Source organism: Nerophis lumbriciformis, linkage group LG18, assembly GCF_033978685.3.
Source record: "Nerophis lumbriciformis linkage group LG18, RoL_Nlum_v2.1, whole genome shotgun sequence".
In the NCBI taxonomy this organism is placed as follows: domain Eukaryota; kingdom Metazoa; phylum Chordata; class Actinopteri; order Syngnathiformes; family Syngnathidae; genus Nerophis; species Nerophis lumbriciformis.
In genome coordinates, this window is record NC_084565.2 from 32,063,888 (window position 1) to 32,078,697 (window position 14,810).

The window sequence follows — 14,810 nt, forward strand, 5'->3', positions numbered from 1 at the left end:
AGCGCCTTGTATGGCAGCTCCTGCCATCAGTGTGGGCGAATGTGGAAATACTGTCAAAGCGCTTTGAGTACCTTGAAGGTAGAAAAGCGCTATACAAGTACAACCCATTTATCATACCTGGTTGTCCAAATTAAGCATAATAATGTGTTAATTCCACAACTGTATATATCGGTATCGGTTGATATCGGTATCGGTAATTAAAGAGTTGGACAATATCGGAATATCGGCAAAAAAGCCATTATCGGACATCCCTACTCACAAGTATAAAACTGCTTTTTTAAAGTAATAATTTCTTATTTCAAGCATGAAAAAAAAATCATGACTTTGACAGAATTGTAACTCATAATTAAAACAGATGACAGCCAAATGGACTTTGCTGATTTATTTTCAATGAAACAATAGAAAATGCGTACTCATATAGTAGTACAGTTGTTATTAATGAGAATATCAGTGGCCTAGTGGTTAGAGTGTCCGCCCTGAGATCGGTAGGTTGTGAGTTCAAATCCCGGCCGAGTCATACCAAAGACTATAAAAATGGGACCCATTACCTCCCTGCTTGGCACTCAGCATCAAGGGTTGGAATTGGGGGTTAAATCACCAAAATGATTCCCGGGCGTGGCCACCGCTGCTGCCCACTGCTCCCCTCACCTCCCAGGGGGTGATCAAGGGTGATGGGTCAAATGCAGAGAATAATCTCGCCACACCTAGTGTGTGTGTGACAATCATTGGTACTTTAACTTTAACTTTAATATACTTATACAACTTTTGTGCATGTTATCAGATCAAAGTCACTGGGGTATGTAAACTTCTGATCGGGGTCATTTGGGTACTTTCTTTTGTCATTTTGATTTAAAAAGAGTAAACAGAGTTGTTTGCCAATAAATAGCTTCACACAACCATTAAGCATGAGTGGAGGAAAGGTTTTTGTGTTATCATTCATGTTCTCTGAAGAATGGCCAAGAAATCATAAATTCTCCCAGGGTATGTAAACTTATGAGCACGACTGTATATTGTGTATCGTGACATCGAGATATTATTAAAAGGCCATATCGCCAGCCCTAATATATACTGATATATTATATCAAATTATATTTTTATATAATATACACAATATATAGCAATTACCATGTACAATATTACGGTACATGTAACAGCTGTATAGGGCAGCATAAAATAGAGAGTAGATCCAGCAGAAAATATACATTATAAACAAAGAGAGGTAGCGAACATTTCGACAATATGCTGCAAGCCAACAAAACTTGGGCTACGGGCCAAAAATGGTCCCCAGGGACACAAAAAAACGTACCAAAAACAAGGCTTTCATGCACTTTCCACGGACCTCATGTAATCCTGTCTGCACCACGAAGACCAGAACCACGACAAAGGGAACGCTTACTGCTGTCCCAACATTCGGCCTCTATCTCCTCCGCCTCTGGCCCCCAGGCTGTGTCCTGCCTTACCAGCCTTCCACCCTGCACGTGCTGACAGGCAGCCCCGGTCAGCCCTAACCCAAAGCCCTGGCACTCAGCAGGAGGCGCGGGCTGGCGTGAGGGGGATTAACACCACGCTGCTGTCACCTACACCCTGCTGACGATTAGCCCGAAAAAAGTGAGGAGAAATCTCCTAAGAGGCGACAGTTGCGGGTCGACAGATTGTCACACCCGCAAGGAAAAAGCGCTGAAAGGTGGAAGAGCGAGTATGGAAGTCTGCATTGCGAAACACAAGGCCGTCTTTTAAAGCGTCTTGGCTACTAATTCCCCGTTCACCTTGAAGCTCGTCTGCCAACAGAAGAGAGTCTTCTGACAGGAGCGCTCTGGTAAAGCAAACAATCGGACCCACCTGGCGCTCACTTCACATGAAGAAATGAAAAAAGCTTGAAAGAATCACACCGTCTTGACGAGACACGCATGTACTGCAAAAACTGAAATCTAAGTAGGATTAAATATCTCAAATAAGGGTGATATTTGCTTATTTTCTGTCTGATAAGATAATTTTTCTCACTAAGCAGATTTTATGTTAGGGTGTTTTACTTGTTTTAAGGGTTTTGGTCCTAAATGATCTCAGTAAGATATTACAGCTTGTTGCTGAGATTTTATGACCTATATTGAGTAAAACTTGCTTGAAACTAGAATATCAACTGTTGCAAAGCTGTGTCATCAACACTCACAAGTATAAAACTACTTTTTTAAAGTAATACTTTCTTATTCCAAGCATGAAAATAAAAAATCATGACTTTGGCACAATTGTGTCTCATAATTAAAACGGATGACAGCCAAATGGACTTTGCTGTTTTATTTCCAATGAAACATATAGTAGTACAGTTGGCACAGTACAGTAACCTGACAGTTAATATTTAACATGTGACATTTCTAACAATTTTGAACAGAAATAGTTCATGCACATTCAGGTAAATTCCTCAAAATTACAATTAAAATAAATTTGGCTGGGGGCTGGGCTGTATATATGCGCGCTAATTGACTGAAAGCACGCACTTGGCGGGATGATGTCATGTTATCGATGGAAAAATGCATTTTTTAAACCATTCGATTTGCCTGAGCGGCTAGTAGACCCCGAGACTAGCCTTGTTGCCTTTCCATTAAGAACAATAAATTAGTTTTTAGTATACCGTATTTTTCGGACTATAAGTCGCAGTTTTTTTCATAGTTTGGCCGGGCTCCAGTGTGACTATGTTTTTTTCCTTCTTTATTATGCATTTTCGGCAGGTGCGACTTATACTCCGAAAAATACGGTAAGTTTTACATAACAAGCGGTAGAAAATGGATGGATGGATAACTACTACTTTATTGGTGGGAATTTTTCTGAAATATTGACTTTGTTGTTTTTTTGTTGTTGTGTTTTCATTGTATACATTCCATAAGTCTGTACCATATTTCCATGCTTTGACAGTGACATCACCAGTCGGAATTTTCCCTCAACCCAAACATTTTGTAGCTCAAGATGATTTTAACAATACCTAAAAACACATAGAATAAAATGCATTAATGGACTCAAAAAGTGTAAATAAAACTACAATAAAAATTAGGAAATAAGTTTGTACAAATTGCACTACCTTGCTTGGTGTGTGTATGCTGGTTCCAAGAAATGTAATGCCGAGCGCATATCATTATGTCAAGATAATGGCACTAGCATTTACTTAATTTAAGAATATTTTTCAACATATTGAGCAAAAAGGTCTCTTTTTTTTCTACCAAGAAAAGTGCACTTGTTATTAGTGAGAATATACTTATTTTAAGGTATTTTTGGGTTAATTGAAGTTAGCTAATTGTACTTGTTTTGGAAAGTCTTGACAAGTCAATTTTTCTTGTTCTATTGGCAGATAATTTTGCTTAGTCCAAGTAAAATACCCCTCATTTTTGTTTTTGTTTTTCTTGTAATGATACCAAAGTACAGGAGCGTATCTAGTCGATACTACTATGATTATATCGACATTTTTTGGCATCACATCTTCTTTCGTTTTAAATGCATATTATGTTTATAAACTCAGGAAATATGTCCCTGGACACATGAGGACTTTGAATATGACCAACGTATGATCCTTGGTATCGGATTGATACCCAAATTTGTGGTATCATCCAAAACCAAACAGAAAGTAAGCAGATATTAATAGTAAATGAACAAGTCGATTAATAATTCATTTTATACCACATTTTAAACCTCTAAAGGCTTTGTTGGCCACATGCGTGGACAGCACCTTTTAGCTCTTATTTCCAAAATTGTGTACACTACTGAATTGGGGTCTTATGGTCGCTTATGTGGACACTTATACTGCCATCTGATGGTGTCAGAACAGTATAACATACAATGGAATTTGGAGAAAAAAAAAAGGGTAAAAATAAGAATTAGCATGTCACTAAACATGAAGTACACGTTTGTGTACTTATGGACTAAGTACATCATATAAAAATATAATTTAGTTTGTATTCTAATTAGGGTCCAATAAGCCCAAATAGCAAAGAGAAATTAAGAAAAAACATGTAAACAAACAGCTTGGGCCTTAAGAGGTTAATAATGTTGACAAACTAATAGAATGATAAATGATACAATATGTTACTGCATATGTCAGCAGCTAAATTAGGGGCCTTTGTTTGTTTATCCATCCATCCATCCATTTCCTATCGTTTGTCCCTTTTAGGGGTCGCGGGGGGTGCCGGAGCCTATCTCAGTTGCATTCGGGCGGAAGGCAGGATACACCCTGGACAAGTTGTCACCTCATCGCAGGGTTTACTTACTACTAAAAGACAAGTTGTCTAGTATGTTCACTATTTTTTTTAAGGACAAACGACAATAAGAAACATATGTTTAATGTACCGTATTTTCCGCACTATAAGGCGCACCTTCAATGAATGGCCTATTTTGAAACTTTGTTCATATATAAGGCGCACCGCATTATAAGGCGCATAGAATAGACGCTACAGTAAAGGCTGGGGTTACGTTATGCATCCCGTAGTTGCGAAACCTGTTGTGGCTCAATAATGGCCCATATATAAGGCGCACTGGATTATAAGGCGCACTGTCAGATTTTGAGAAAATTGGAGGTTTTTAGGTGTGCCTTATAGTGCGGAAAATACGGTACCCTAAGATTTTTTGTTAAAATAAAGCCAATAATAAAACATTTTGTCGTCCCCTTTACCATATTTTTCGGAGTATAAATCGCACCTGCCGAAAATGCATAAAAAGAAGGAAAAAAAACATAAATCGCACTGGAGCCCGGCCAAACTATGAAAAAAACTGCGACTTATAGCCTGAAAAATACGGTATTTAGAAAAGTTGGTACCGGTACCAAAATATCGGTGTCGGGACAACAGGAGTCCACATTAATGTTCACTCCAATCTATTGATTCAGTCGCACATTTTCCTAATTCCTATATAATCCAGTTTACAACAAAAATAAAACCTGCTGTCTTACATCCTTTGTGCTGTCCCACCTGGCTACACCAGAGCGCCCATGCACACGGCGTGCACGTCAGTAGAAACCCAGACACGCGCACACACACAATGGCGGATGAAAGGCAAAGCGGCAAAAGACGAGCGGGCAGCCGGGACGGCGCTGCTGTCAGCTTCTGCCGATGAAGAAAAATGGAGCGCGGCGGCTCTCCAGCCAGCCAGAAAAACACCGCATTTGTCTGTCATGCCATAATCGGCGAAAATCATGGCGAGCTGACTTCTTCGCCCCAAGCTCGCCCTGGTCTAAATCGAGCCACATAGAAGAGGGCGCCATGGAAGGGAGGCGTATGCACGGCCAGATGGAGGGCAAACACAGGAAGTGACCTTATCGCCTCCTGTCTCCTCACATTTGTCCTGCACTCCAAGCTTTTTCCAAACTCCCTCCTTCTATTCGACTCACACATCGCGGCTTTTGCCTCACACTAAACACTGTCTGCAGGCCAGCCTGGAGTGGGAAGACGGTCCTAATTAACTCCACTGCAACGAGAGAATGAACAGCAGCGCTCTGATGCATGCTGGGAGAGAAGTGGACGTCGGCTGAAGCCATTCATCAATCATCCAATAAAACCACAGCTTTAATAATGAAGTATTCTTCACTCATCCATAGACAAAGATCCCGATCAAAGACACAATAGTGCTGGGTTTTCTCCATTTTTAGACACTTTTAGAACAAAATCTGGCAACAATAACCTTCTGTAACTCAGCGTCCTCTGCAGTGTCTTTTGTCAAAGTTTAAATGGATGCAAAACCACAAACGTCCACTGCAGTGGACCTTTTTTAGTGTTTTGTCAGAGTTTAAATGGATGCAAAACCACAAACGTCCACTGCAAGGGACCTTTTTTAGTGTTTTGTCAGAGTTTGAATGGGTCCAAAACCACAAACGTCCACTGCAGTAGACATCTTTTAGTCTTTTGTCAGAGTTTAAATGGATGCAAAACCACAAACGTCCACTGCAAGGGACATTTTTTAGTCTTTTGTCAGACTTTAAACAGATGCAAAACCACAAACGTCCACTGCAGTGGACATTTTTTTGTCTTTTGTCAGACTTTAAACAGATGCAAAACCACAAACGTCCACTGCAGTGGATATACAGTATTTTAGTGTTTTGTCAGAGTTTAAATGGCTGCAAAACCACAAACGTCCACTGCAGTGGACATTTTTTTGTCTTTTGTCAGAGTTTAAACAGATGCAAAACCACAAACGTCCACTGCAGTGGACATTTTTTAGTGTTTTGTTTGGTTTACATGGATACAAAACCACAAACGTCCACTGCAGTGGACTTTTTTTAGTGTTTTGTCAGAGTTTGAATGGGTTCAAAACCACAAACGTCCACTGCAGTAGACATCTTTTAGTCTTTTGTCAGAGTTTAAATGAATGCAAAACCACAAACGTCCACTGCAAGGGACATTTTTTAGTCTTTTGTCAGAGATTAAATGGATGCAAAACCACAAACGTCCACTGCAGTAGACATTTTTTAGTCTTTTGTCAGAGATTAAATGGGTGCAATACCACAAACGTCCACTGCAGTGGATATACAGTATTTTAGTGTTTTGTCAGAGTTTAAATAGATACAAAACCACAAACGTCCACTGCAGTGGACATTTTTTAGTCTTTTGTCAGAGTTTAAATGGATGCAAAACCACAAACGTCCACTGCAGTGGACATTTTTTTGTCTTTTGTCAGAGGTTAAATGGATGCAAAACCACAAACGTCCACTGCAGTCAACATTTTTTAGTGTTTTGTTTGGTTTACATGGATCCAAAACCACAAATGTCCACTGCAGTGGACATTTCTTAGTCTTTTGTCAGAGTTTGAAGGGGTCCAAAACCACAAACGTCCACTGGAGTGGACATTTTTTTGTCTTTTATCAGAGTTTAAACAGATGCAAAACCACAAACGTCCACTGCAGTGGACATATTTCAGTGTTTTGTCAGAGGTTAAATGGATGCAAAACTACAAATGTCCACTGAAGTGGACATTTTTTAGTGTTTTGTTTGGTTTACATGGATACAAAACCACAAATGTCCACTGCAGTGGACATTTTTTAGTCTTTTGTCAGAGTTTGAATGGGTCCAAAACCACAAACGTCCACTGCAGTAGACATGTTTTAGTCTTTTGTCAGAGTTTCAATGGATGCAGAACCACAAATGTCCACTGCAAGGGACATTTTTTTTGTCTTTTGTCAGAGTTTAAATGGGTGCAATACCACAAACGTCCACTGCAGTGGACATTTTTTAGTCTTTTGTTTGGTTTATATGGATGCAAAACCACAAACGTCCACTGCAGTGGACATTTTTAGTCTTCTGTCAGAGTCTAAATGGATGCAAAACCACAAACGTCCACTGCAGTGGGCATTTTTTAGTCTTTTGTCAGAGTTTAAATGGATGCAAAACCACAAACGTCCACTACAGTGGACATTTTTAGTCTTCTGTCAGAGTCTAAATGGATGCAAAACCACAAACGTCCACTGCAGTGGACATTTTTATTCTTCTGTCAGAGTTTAAATGGATTCAAAACCACAAACGTCCACTGCAGTGAAAATTTGTTAGTCTTTCGTCAGAGATTAAATGGATGCAAAACCACAAACGTCCACTGCAGTGGACATTTTTTTGTCTCCTGTCAGAGTCTAAATGGGTGCAAAACCACAAACGTCCACTGCAGTGGACATTTTTTGTCTTTTGTCAGAGTCTAAATGGATGCAAAACCACAAACGTCCACTGCAGTGGACATTTTTTTGTCTTTCGTCAGAGATTAAATGGATGCAAAACCACAAACGTCCACTGCAGTGGACATTTTTTAGTCTTCTGTCAGAGTCTAAATGGGTGCAAAACCACAAACGTCCACTGCAGTGGACATTTTTTGTCTTCTGTCGGAGTCTAAATGGGTGTAAAACCACAACGTCCACTGCAGTGGACATTTTTTTGTCTTTTGTCAGAGTTTAAATGGATGCAAAACCACAAACGTCCACTGCAGTGGACATTTTTTAGTCTTCTGTCAGAGTCTAAATGGGTGTAAAACCACAACGTCCACTGCAGTGGACATTTTTTGTCTTCTGTCGGAGTCTAAATGGGTGTAAAACCACAACGTCCACTGCAGTGGACATTTTTTTGTCTTTTGTCAGAGTTTAAATGGGTGCATTACCACAAACGTCCACTGCAGTGGACAATTTTTAGTCTTCTGTCAGAGTCTAAATGGGTGCAAAGCCACAAACGTCCACTGCAGTGAACAATTTTTTAGTCTTTCGTCAGAGATTAAAATGATGCAAAACCACAAACGTCCACTGCAGTGGACATTTTTAGTCTTCTGTCAGAGTCTAAATGGATGCAAAACCACAAACGTCAACTAGAGTGGACATTTTTTAGTCTTCTGTCAGAGTCTAAATGGATGCAAAACCACAAACGTCCACTGCAGTGGACATTTTTTAGTCTTTTGTCAGAGTTAAACGGATGCAAAACCACAAATGTCCACTGCAGTGGACATATTTCAGTGTTTTGTTTGGTTTACATGGATGCAAAACCACAAACATCCACTGCAGTGGACATTGTTTTGCCTTTTGTCAGAGATTAAATGGATGCAAAACCACAAACGTCCACTGCAGTGGACATTGTTTTGCCTTTTGTCAGAGATTAAATGGATGCAAAACCACAAACGTCCACTGCAGTGGACATTTTTTAGTCTTCTGTCATTCTTAATGGGTGCAAAACCACAAACATCCACTGCAGTGGACATTGTTTTGCCTTTTGTCAGAGATTAAATGGATGCAAAATGACAAACGTCCACTGCAGTGAACATTTGTTAGTCTTTCGTCAGAGATTAAATGGATGCAAAACCAGAAACGTCCACTGCAGTGGACATTTTTTTGTCTCCTGTCAGAGTCTAAATGGGTCCAAAACCACAAACGTCCACTGCAGTAGACATGTTTTAGTCTTTTGTCAGAGTTTCAATGGATGCAGAACCACAAATGTCCACTGCAAGGGACATTTTTTTTGTCTTTTGTCAGAGTTTAAATGGGTGCAATACCACAAACGTCCACTGCAGTGGACATTTTTTAGTCTTTTGTTTGGTTTATATGGATGCAAAACCACAAACGTCCACTGCAGTGGACATTTTTAGTCTTCTGTCAGAGTCTAAATGGATGCAAAACCACAAACGTCCACTGCAGTGGGCATTTTTTAGTCTTTTGTCAGAGTTTAAATGGATGCAAAACCACAAACGTCCACTACAGTGGACATTTTTAGTCTTCTGTCAGAGTCTAAATGGATGCAAAACCACAAACGTCCACTGCAGTGGACATTTTTATTCTTCTGTCAGAGTTTAAATGGATTCAAAACCACAAACGTCCACTGCAGTGAAAATTTGTTAGTCTTTCGTCAGAGATTAAATGGATGCAAAACCACAAACGTCCACTGCAGTGGACATTTTTTTGTCTCCTGTCAGAGTCTAAATGGGTGCAAAACCACAAACGTCCACTGCAGTGGACATTTTTTGTCTTTTGTCAGAGTCTAAATGGATGCAAAACCACAAACGTCCACTGCAGTGGACATTTTTTTGTCTTTCGTCAGAGATTAAATGGATGCAAAACCACAAACGTCCACTGCAGTGGACATTTTTTAGTCTTCTGTCAGAGTCTAAATGGGTGCAAAACCACAAACGTCCACTGCAGTGGACATTTTTTGTCTTCTGTCGGAGTCTAAATGGGTGTAAAACCACAACGTCCACTGCAGTGGACATTTTTTTGTCTTTTGTCAGAGTTTAAATGGATGCAAAACCACAAACGTCCACTGCAGTGGACATTTTTTAGTCTTCTGTCAGAGTCTAAATGGGTGTAAAACCACAACGTCCACTGCAGTGGACATTTTTTGTCTTCTGTCGGAGTCTAAATGGGTGTAAAACCACAACGTCCACTGCAGTGGACATTTTTTTGTCTTTTGTCAGAGTTTAAATGGGTGCATTACCACAAACGTCCACTGCAGTGGACAATTTTTAGTCTTCTGTCAGAGTCTAAATGGGTGCAAAGCCACAAACGTCCACTGCAGTGAACAATTTTTTAGTCTTTCGTCAGAGATTAAAATGATGCAAAACCACAAACGTCCACTGCAGTGGACATTTTTAGTCTTCTGTCAGAGTCTAAATGGATGCAAAACCACAAACGTCAACTAGAGTGGACATTTTTTAGTCTTCTGTCAGAGTCTAAATGGATGCAAAACCACAAACGTCCACTGCAGTGGACATTTTTTAGTCTTTTGTCAGAGTTAAACGGATGCAAAACCACAAATGTCCACTGCAGTGGACATATTTCAGTGTTTTGTTTGGTTTACATGGATGCAAAACCACAAACATCCACTGCAGTGGACATTGTTTTGCCTTTTGTCAGAGATTAAATGGATGCAAAACCTCAAACGTCCACTGCAGTGGACATTGTTTTGCCTTTTGTCAGAGATTAAATGGATGCAAAACCACAAACGTCCACTGCAGTGGACATTTTTTAGTCTTCTGTCATTCTTAATGGGTGCAAAACCACAAACATCCACTGCAGTGGACATTGTTTTGCCTTTTGTCAGAGATTAAATGGATGCAAAATGACAAACGTCCACTGCAGTGAACATTTGTTAGTCTTTCGTCAGAGATTAAATGGATGCAAAACCAGAAACGTCCACTGCAGTGGACATTTCTGAGTCCATCTTCAGAGTTTAAATGGATGCAAAACCACAAACGTCCACTGCGGGGGACATTTTTCCCCCTAAGGAGGTGATTTACAGTCAAAATAGACAACCACGTGATTTCACAATGAAAGGTAACGACGCAGCATAATATTACAAATGCTTTTAAAGTTACTGGAGATATTTCAGGTGTTGCAATTCGGACTCTGCAGCGCCGCGCAGAACAATGGCAATAAGAAAGTCTCATCTCATTGTTGTTGTTTTTACGCCTTTTTGCACGTTTTTTTTCAGGATTCTTTAAGCTTTATAGTTTAGCACCTCTCTGTGTGCAATGTTTATTTTCCACCTACAGTCTGAATGCTTCTGTGTATATGTATATGTATATAGTCTACTATTTAAACAACACATTCAGAACAGTCGTTCTCAGGACTAGACTAAGCACCTTACCTCCTTTTCCACTATTTGTTTTTTTCTTTCCTTCCTATGTTTTGCATATTTGTAGACTGTCGCACTGACACTGGAGTTGCTTTTAATCTCACCCTACCTGCGTATAGTGACAATAAAAGGCATTCTATTCTATTCTAATTACCAGCACTTTACTCACGGATGTATACAAATACACAAATATAAGGTCGACTTCTATAACGGCCATTGGCCACATTATTCAAAACATGGTTAGTACGTGTGACGCTGTTTTTTGAAAACATGCTTTGAAAAGACTCCCATGCTGTCTAATGCCCGGTACGGACGGATGAGTGGCGTTTAAGCGGCTGCTGCGGCGTCCAAACAGACCCTGGACAGCGCAAAGTGTCAATGTGCCGTGTTTCCACAGCGCAGTACGTGGATGCGCTCGGGACGGGTCTGGAGGGGGGGTGGGCGCAGGTGTAATGCCAACGTAAACACTGTATCCTCCACGGACACGGACGATGATGTGGTGGACGTGGAATGGGTCGGGTGAGATGATGGGGTGGGGGAGGTTGTGTACTCACAGCTCTGAATAGAGGATGTGCAGGTTGCCCAAATTATCAGTGTAGTTGGCCGGGCTGAGCCAGGGCAGCACCAGCAGCAACAGAGCCTTCATGGTCGCCTCCTTTCTCCTCGCCGCGCCGCTCGAGCTCCCCTCCTCTTCTTCTCCTACTACTCCCCCCACCCCCCCCCCTCCACGACAACCGACCCCCCTCCTCCTCCTCTTCTTCTTCGTCCACCTCCACTCTACTTCACGCCAGACCCCCACAGCCCCTGCCTCCTTCCGGAACGAACCCTTCCGACCCGTTCCGTGCACGCCGCCGCCCCCCCTCTGGCGCCGTCTCCAGAGGTTGCTCCCCTGCCTCGGAGGTCGCCGGAATGAGCCGATGAAGAAGAAGAAGAAGAGGAGACGTACCGCTGAGGCACAGGAGGAAGAGGAGAAAGTGCGAGAGCAGGAGGAAGGAGAAGGTGGCACATTTGGAACACAATCGGAGATGTGCAGCTCCTTTAATCTGCTCTGGGCAGCGGCCAGTTGTAAGAGGATTTGAGTTCGTATGCGTGTGTGTGTGTGTGTGTGTGTGTCGGAGAGGGAAGAGCGCATGCAGGCTGTGACTTATACTGCAGCAGAAACCAATGAGGAGGGGTGATTTAGGAGGAGGAGGAGGAGGGGAAAGAGAGCGATGGAGTGGACCAAACTGAAGCAGGAGGGGAGGGAAGGGGGGGGATACTTGCCACTGCTGTGATTGGCTCTTACCACACACACACACACACACACACACACACACACACACACTCTTGTATTCCTTACCTTCTTGAGACCTTCGAAATACAAACCCCGTTTCCATATGAGTTGGGAAATTGTGTTAGATGTAAATATACCGTATTTTTCGGAGTATAAGTCGCACCTTCCGAAAATGCATAATAAAGAAGAAAAAAAACATAAATCGCACTGGAGCCCGGCTAAACTATGAAAAAAACTGCGACTTATAGTCCGAAAAATACGGTAAACGGAATACAATGATTTGCAAATCCTTTTCAACCCATACAAAGACAAGATATTTGATGTTCAAACTCATAAACTTTTCTTTTTTTTTTTGCAAATAATAATTAACTTAGAATTTCATGGCTGCAACACGTGCCAAAGTAATTGGGAAAAGGCATGTTCACCACTGTGTTACATCACCTTTTCTTTTAACAACACTCAATAAACGATTGGGAACTGAGGAAACTAATCGTTGAAGCTTTGAAAGTGGAATTCTTTCCCATTCTTATGTAGAGCTTCAGTCGTTCAACAGTCCGGGATCTTCGCTGTCGTATTTTACGCTTCATAATGCGCCACACATTTTCGATGGGAGACAGGTCTGGACTGCAGGCAGGCCAGGAAAGTACCCGCACTCTTTTTTTACGAAGCCACGCTGTTGTAACACGTGCTGAATGTGGCTTGGAATTGTCTTGCTGAAATAAGCAGGTGCGTCCATGAAAAAGACGGCGCTTAGATGGCAGCATATGTTGTTCCAAAACCTGTATGTATGTTTCAGCATTAATGGTGCCTTCACAGATGTGTAAGTTACCCATGCCTTGGGCACTAATGCACCCCCAAACCATCACAGATGCTGGCTTTTGAACTTTGCGTCGATAACAGTCTGGATGGTTCGCTTCCCCTTTGGTCCGGAGGACACGATGTGGAATATTTCCAAAAAAATTTTGAAATGTGGACTCGTCAGACCACAGAACACTTTTCCACTTTGCATGAGTTCATCTTAGATGATCCCGGGCCCAGAGAAGCCGGCAGCGTTTCTGGATGTTGTTGATAAATGGCTTTCGCTTTGCATAGTTGAGCTTTAACTTGCACTTACAGATGTAGCGACAAACTGTATTTAGTGACAGTGGTTTTCTGAAGTGTTCCTGAGCCCATGTGGTGATATCCTTTAGAGATTGATGTCGGTTTTTGATACAGTGCCGTCTGAGGAATCGAAGGTCACGGTCATTCAATGTTGGTTTCCGGCCATGCCGCTTACGTGGAGTGATTTCTCCAGATTCTCTGAACCTTTTGATGATATTACGGACCGTAGATGGTGAAATCCCTAAATTTCTTGCAATTGCACTTTGAGAAACGTTGTTCTTAAACTGTTTGACTATTTGCTCACGCAGTTGTGGACAAAGAGGTGTACCTCGCCCCATCCTTTCTTATGAAAGACTGAGCATTTTTTGGGAAGCTGCAATCATGGCACCCACCTGTTCCCAATTAGCCTGCACACCTGTGGGATGTTCCAAATAAGTGTTTGATGAGCATTCCTCAACTTTATCAGTATTTATTGCCACCTTTCCCAACTTCTTTGTCACGTGTTGCTGGCATCAAATTCTAAAGTTAATGATTATTTGCAAAAAAAAAAAAAAAAAAAAATTATCAGTTTGAACATCAAATATGTTGTCTTTGTAGCATATTCAACTGAATATGGGTTGAAAAGGATTTGAAAATCATTGTATTCCGTTTATATTTACATCTAACATAATTTCCCAACTCATATGGAAACGGGGTTTGTATGCCTACCTCTTTAGGCCCACCCTTTCTAGATATATAAAGATGTGTATTTACAACATTAATAACATATACATACAATGTAAATATAAAAAAAGCTTGTTGTGAAAAATGAGTTGGAATTTCACGAGGAAAAAGGTCACCATTTTACAAGAAAAGCCTAGAATTCTGGCGGTATTATAAAAAAGTCAAAATTTCACGAGAAAACTGAACATTTGTGCAATATTACGATAAAAGTTGGAATTTTACTCAACAGTTGCAATTTCACAAGAAAAGCTTAAAATTTGGGCAGTTTTATGAAAAGAGTCGTCATTTTACCCGACAAAAGTCACAAGTTTATAAGAAAACTTAAAAATTTGGGCAATATTATAATAATAATCGGAATGTTACTCAAAAAATGTCACTGTTTCACAAGAACAGCAAAAACATTGGCACTATTGTGGTAAAAGTCAGAATTGTATTTGACATATGTCACCATTTTGCATAAAAGTAATTATTTTACATTAAAAAAGTAGTAATTTTACGAGAAAATATCGCAATATTACATAAACTGAAATATGAGAACTTGTTCCCAATTTTATAAGAAAAAAGTTGACATTGTGAGAAAAAGTCTGCTTTTAGTTATTTATTTATTTTTTGAATTTTTTGTTGGTAATTGTTTTTTAATCTTCATTACTTCA

General features: G+C 40.6%; 1 protein-coding gene across 3 annotated transcripts in view; it reads right to left on the reverse strand.

Annotated features, from left to right (window-relative positions):
• The window catches only part of lnx1 (ligand of numb-protein X 1), a 114,782-nt gene that overhangs the window by 51,465 nt on the left and 48,507 nt on the right, over positions 1-14,810 (reverse strand). The window contains exon 1 of one of the 3 annotated variants that reach the window (XM_061978096.1): positions 11,615-11,751. The exons of the other annotated variants lie outside the window; for them this stretch is intronic. Within the exon in view, the coding sequence (XP_061834080.1) occupies positions 11,615-11,706 (92 nt within the window). The 5' untranslated portion in view covers positions 11,707-11,751. Of the gene's footprint in view, positions 1-11,614; positions 11,752-14,810 lie in introns of those variants that run through there. 3 annotated transcript variants of the gene reach the window in all.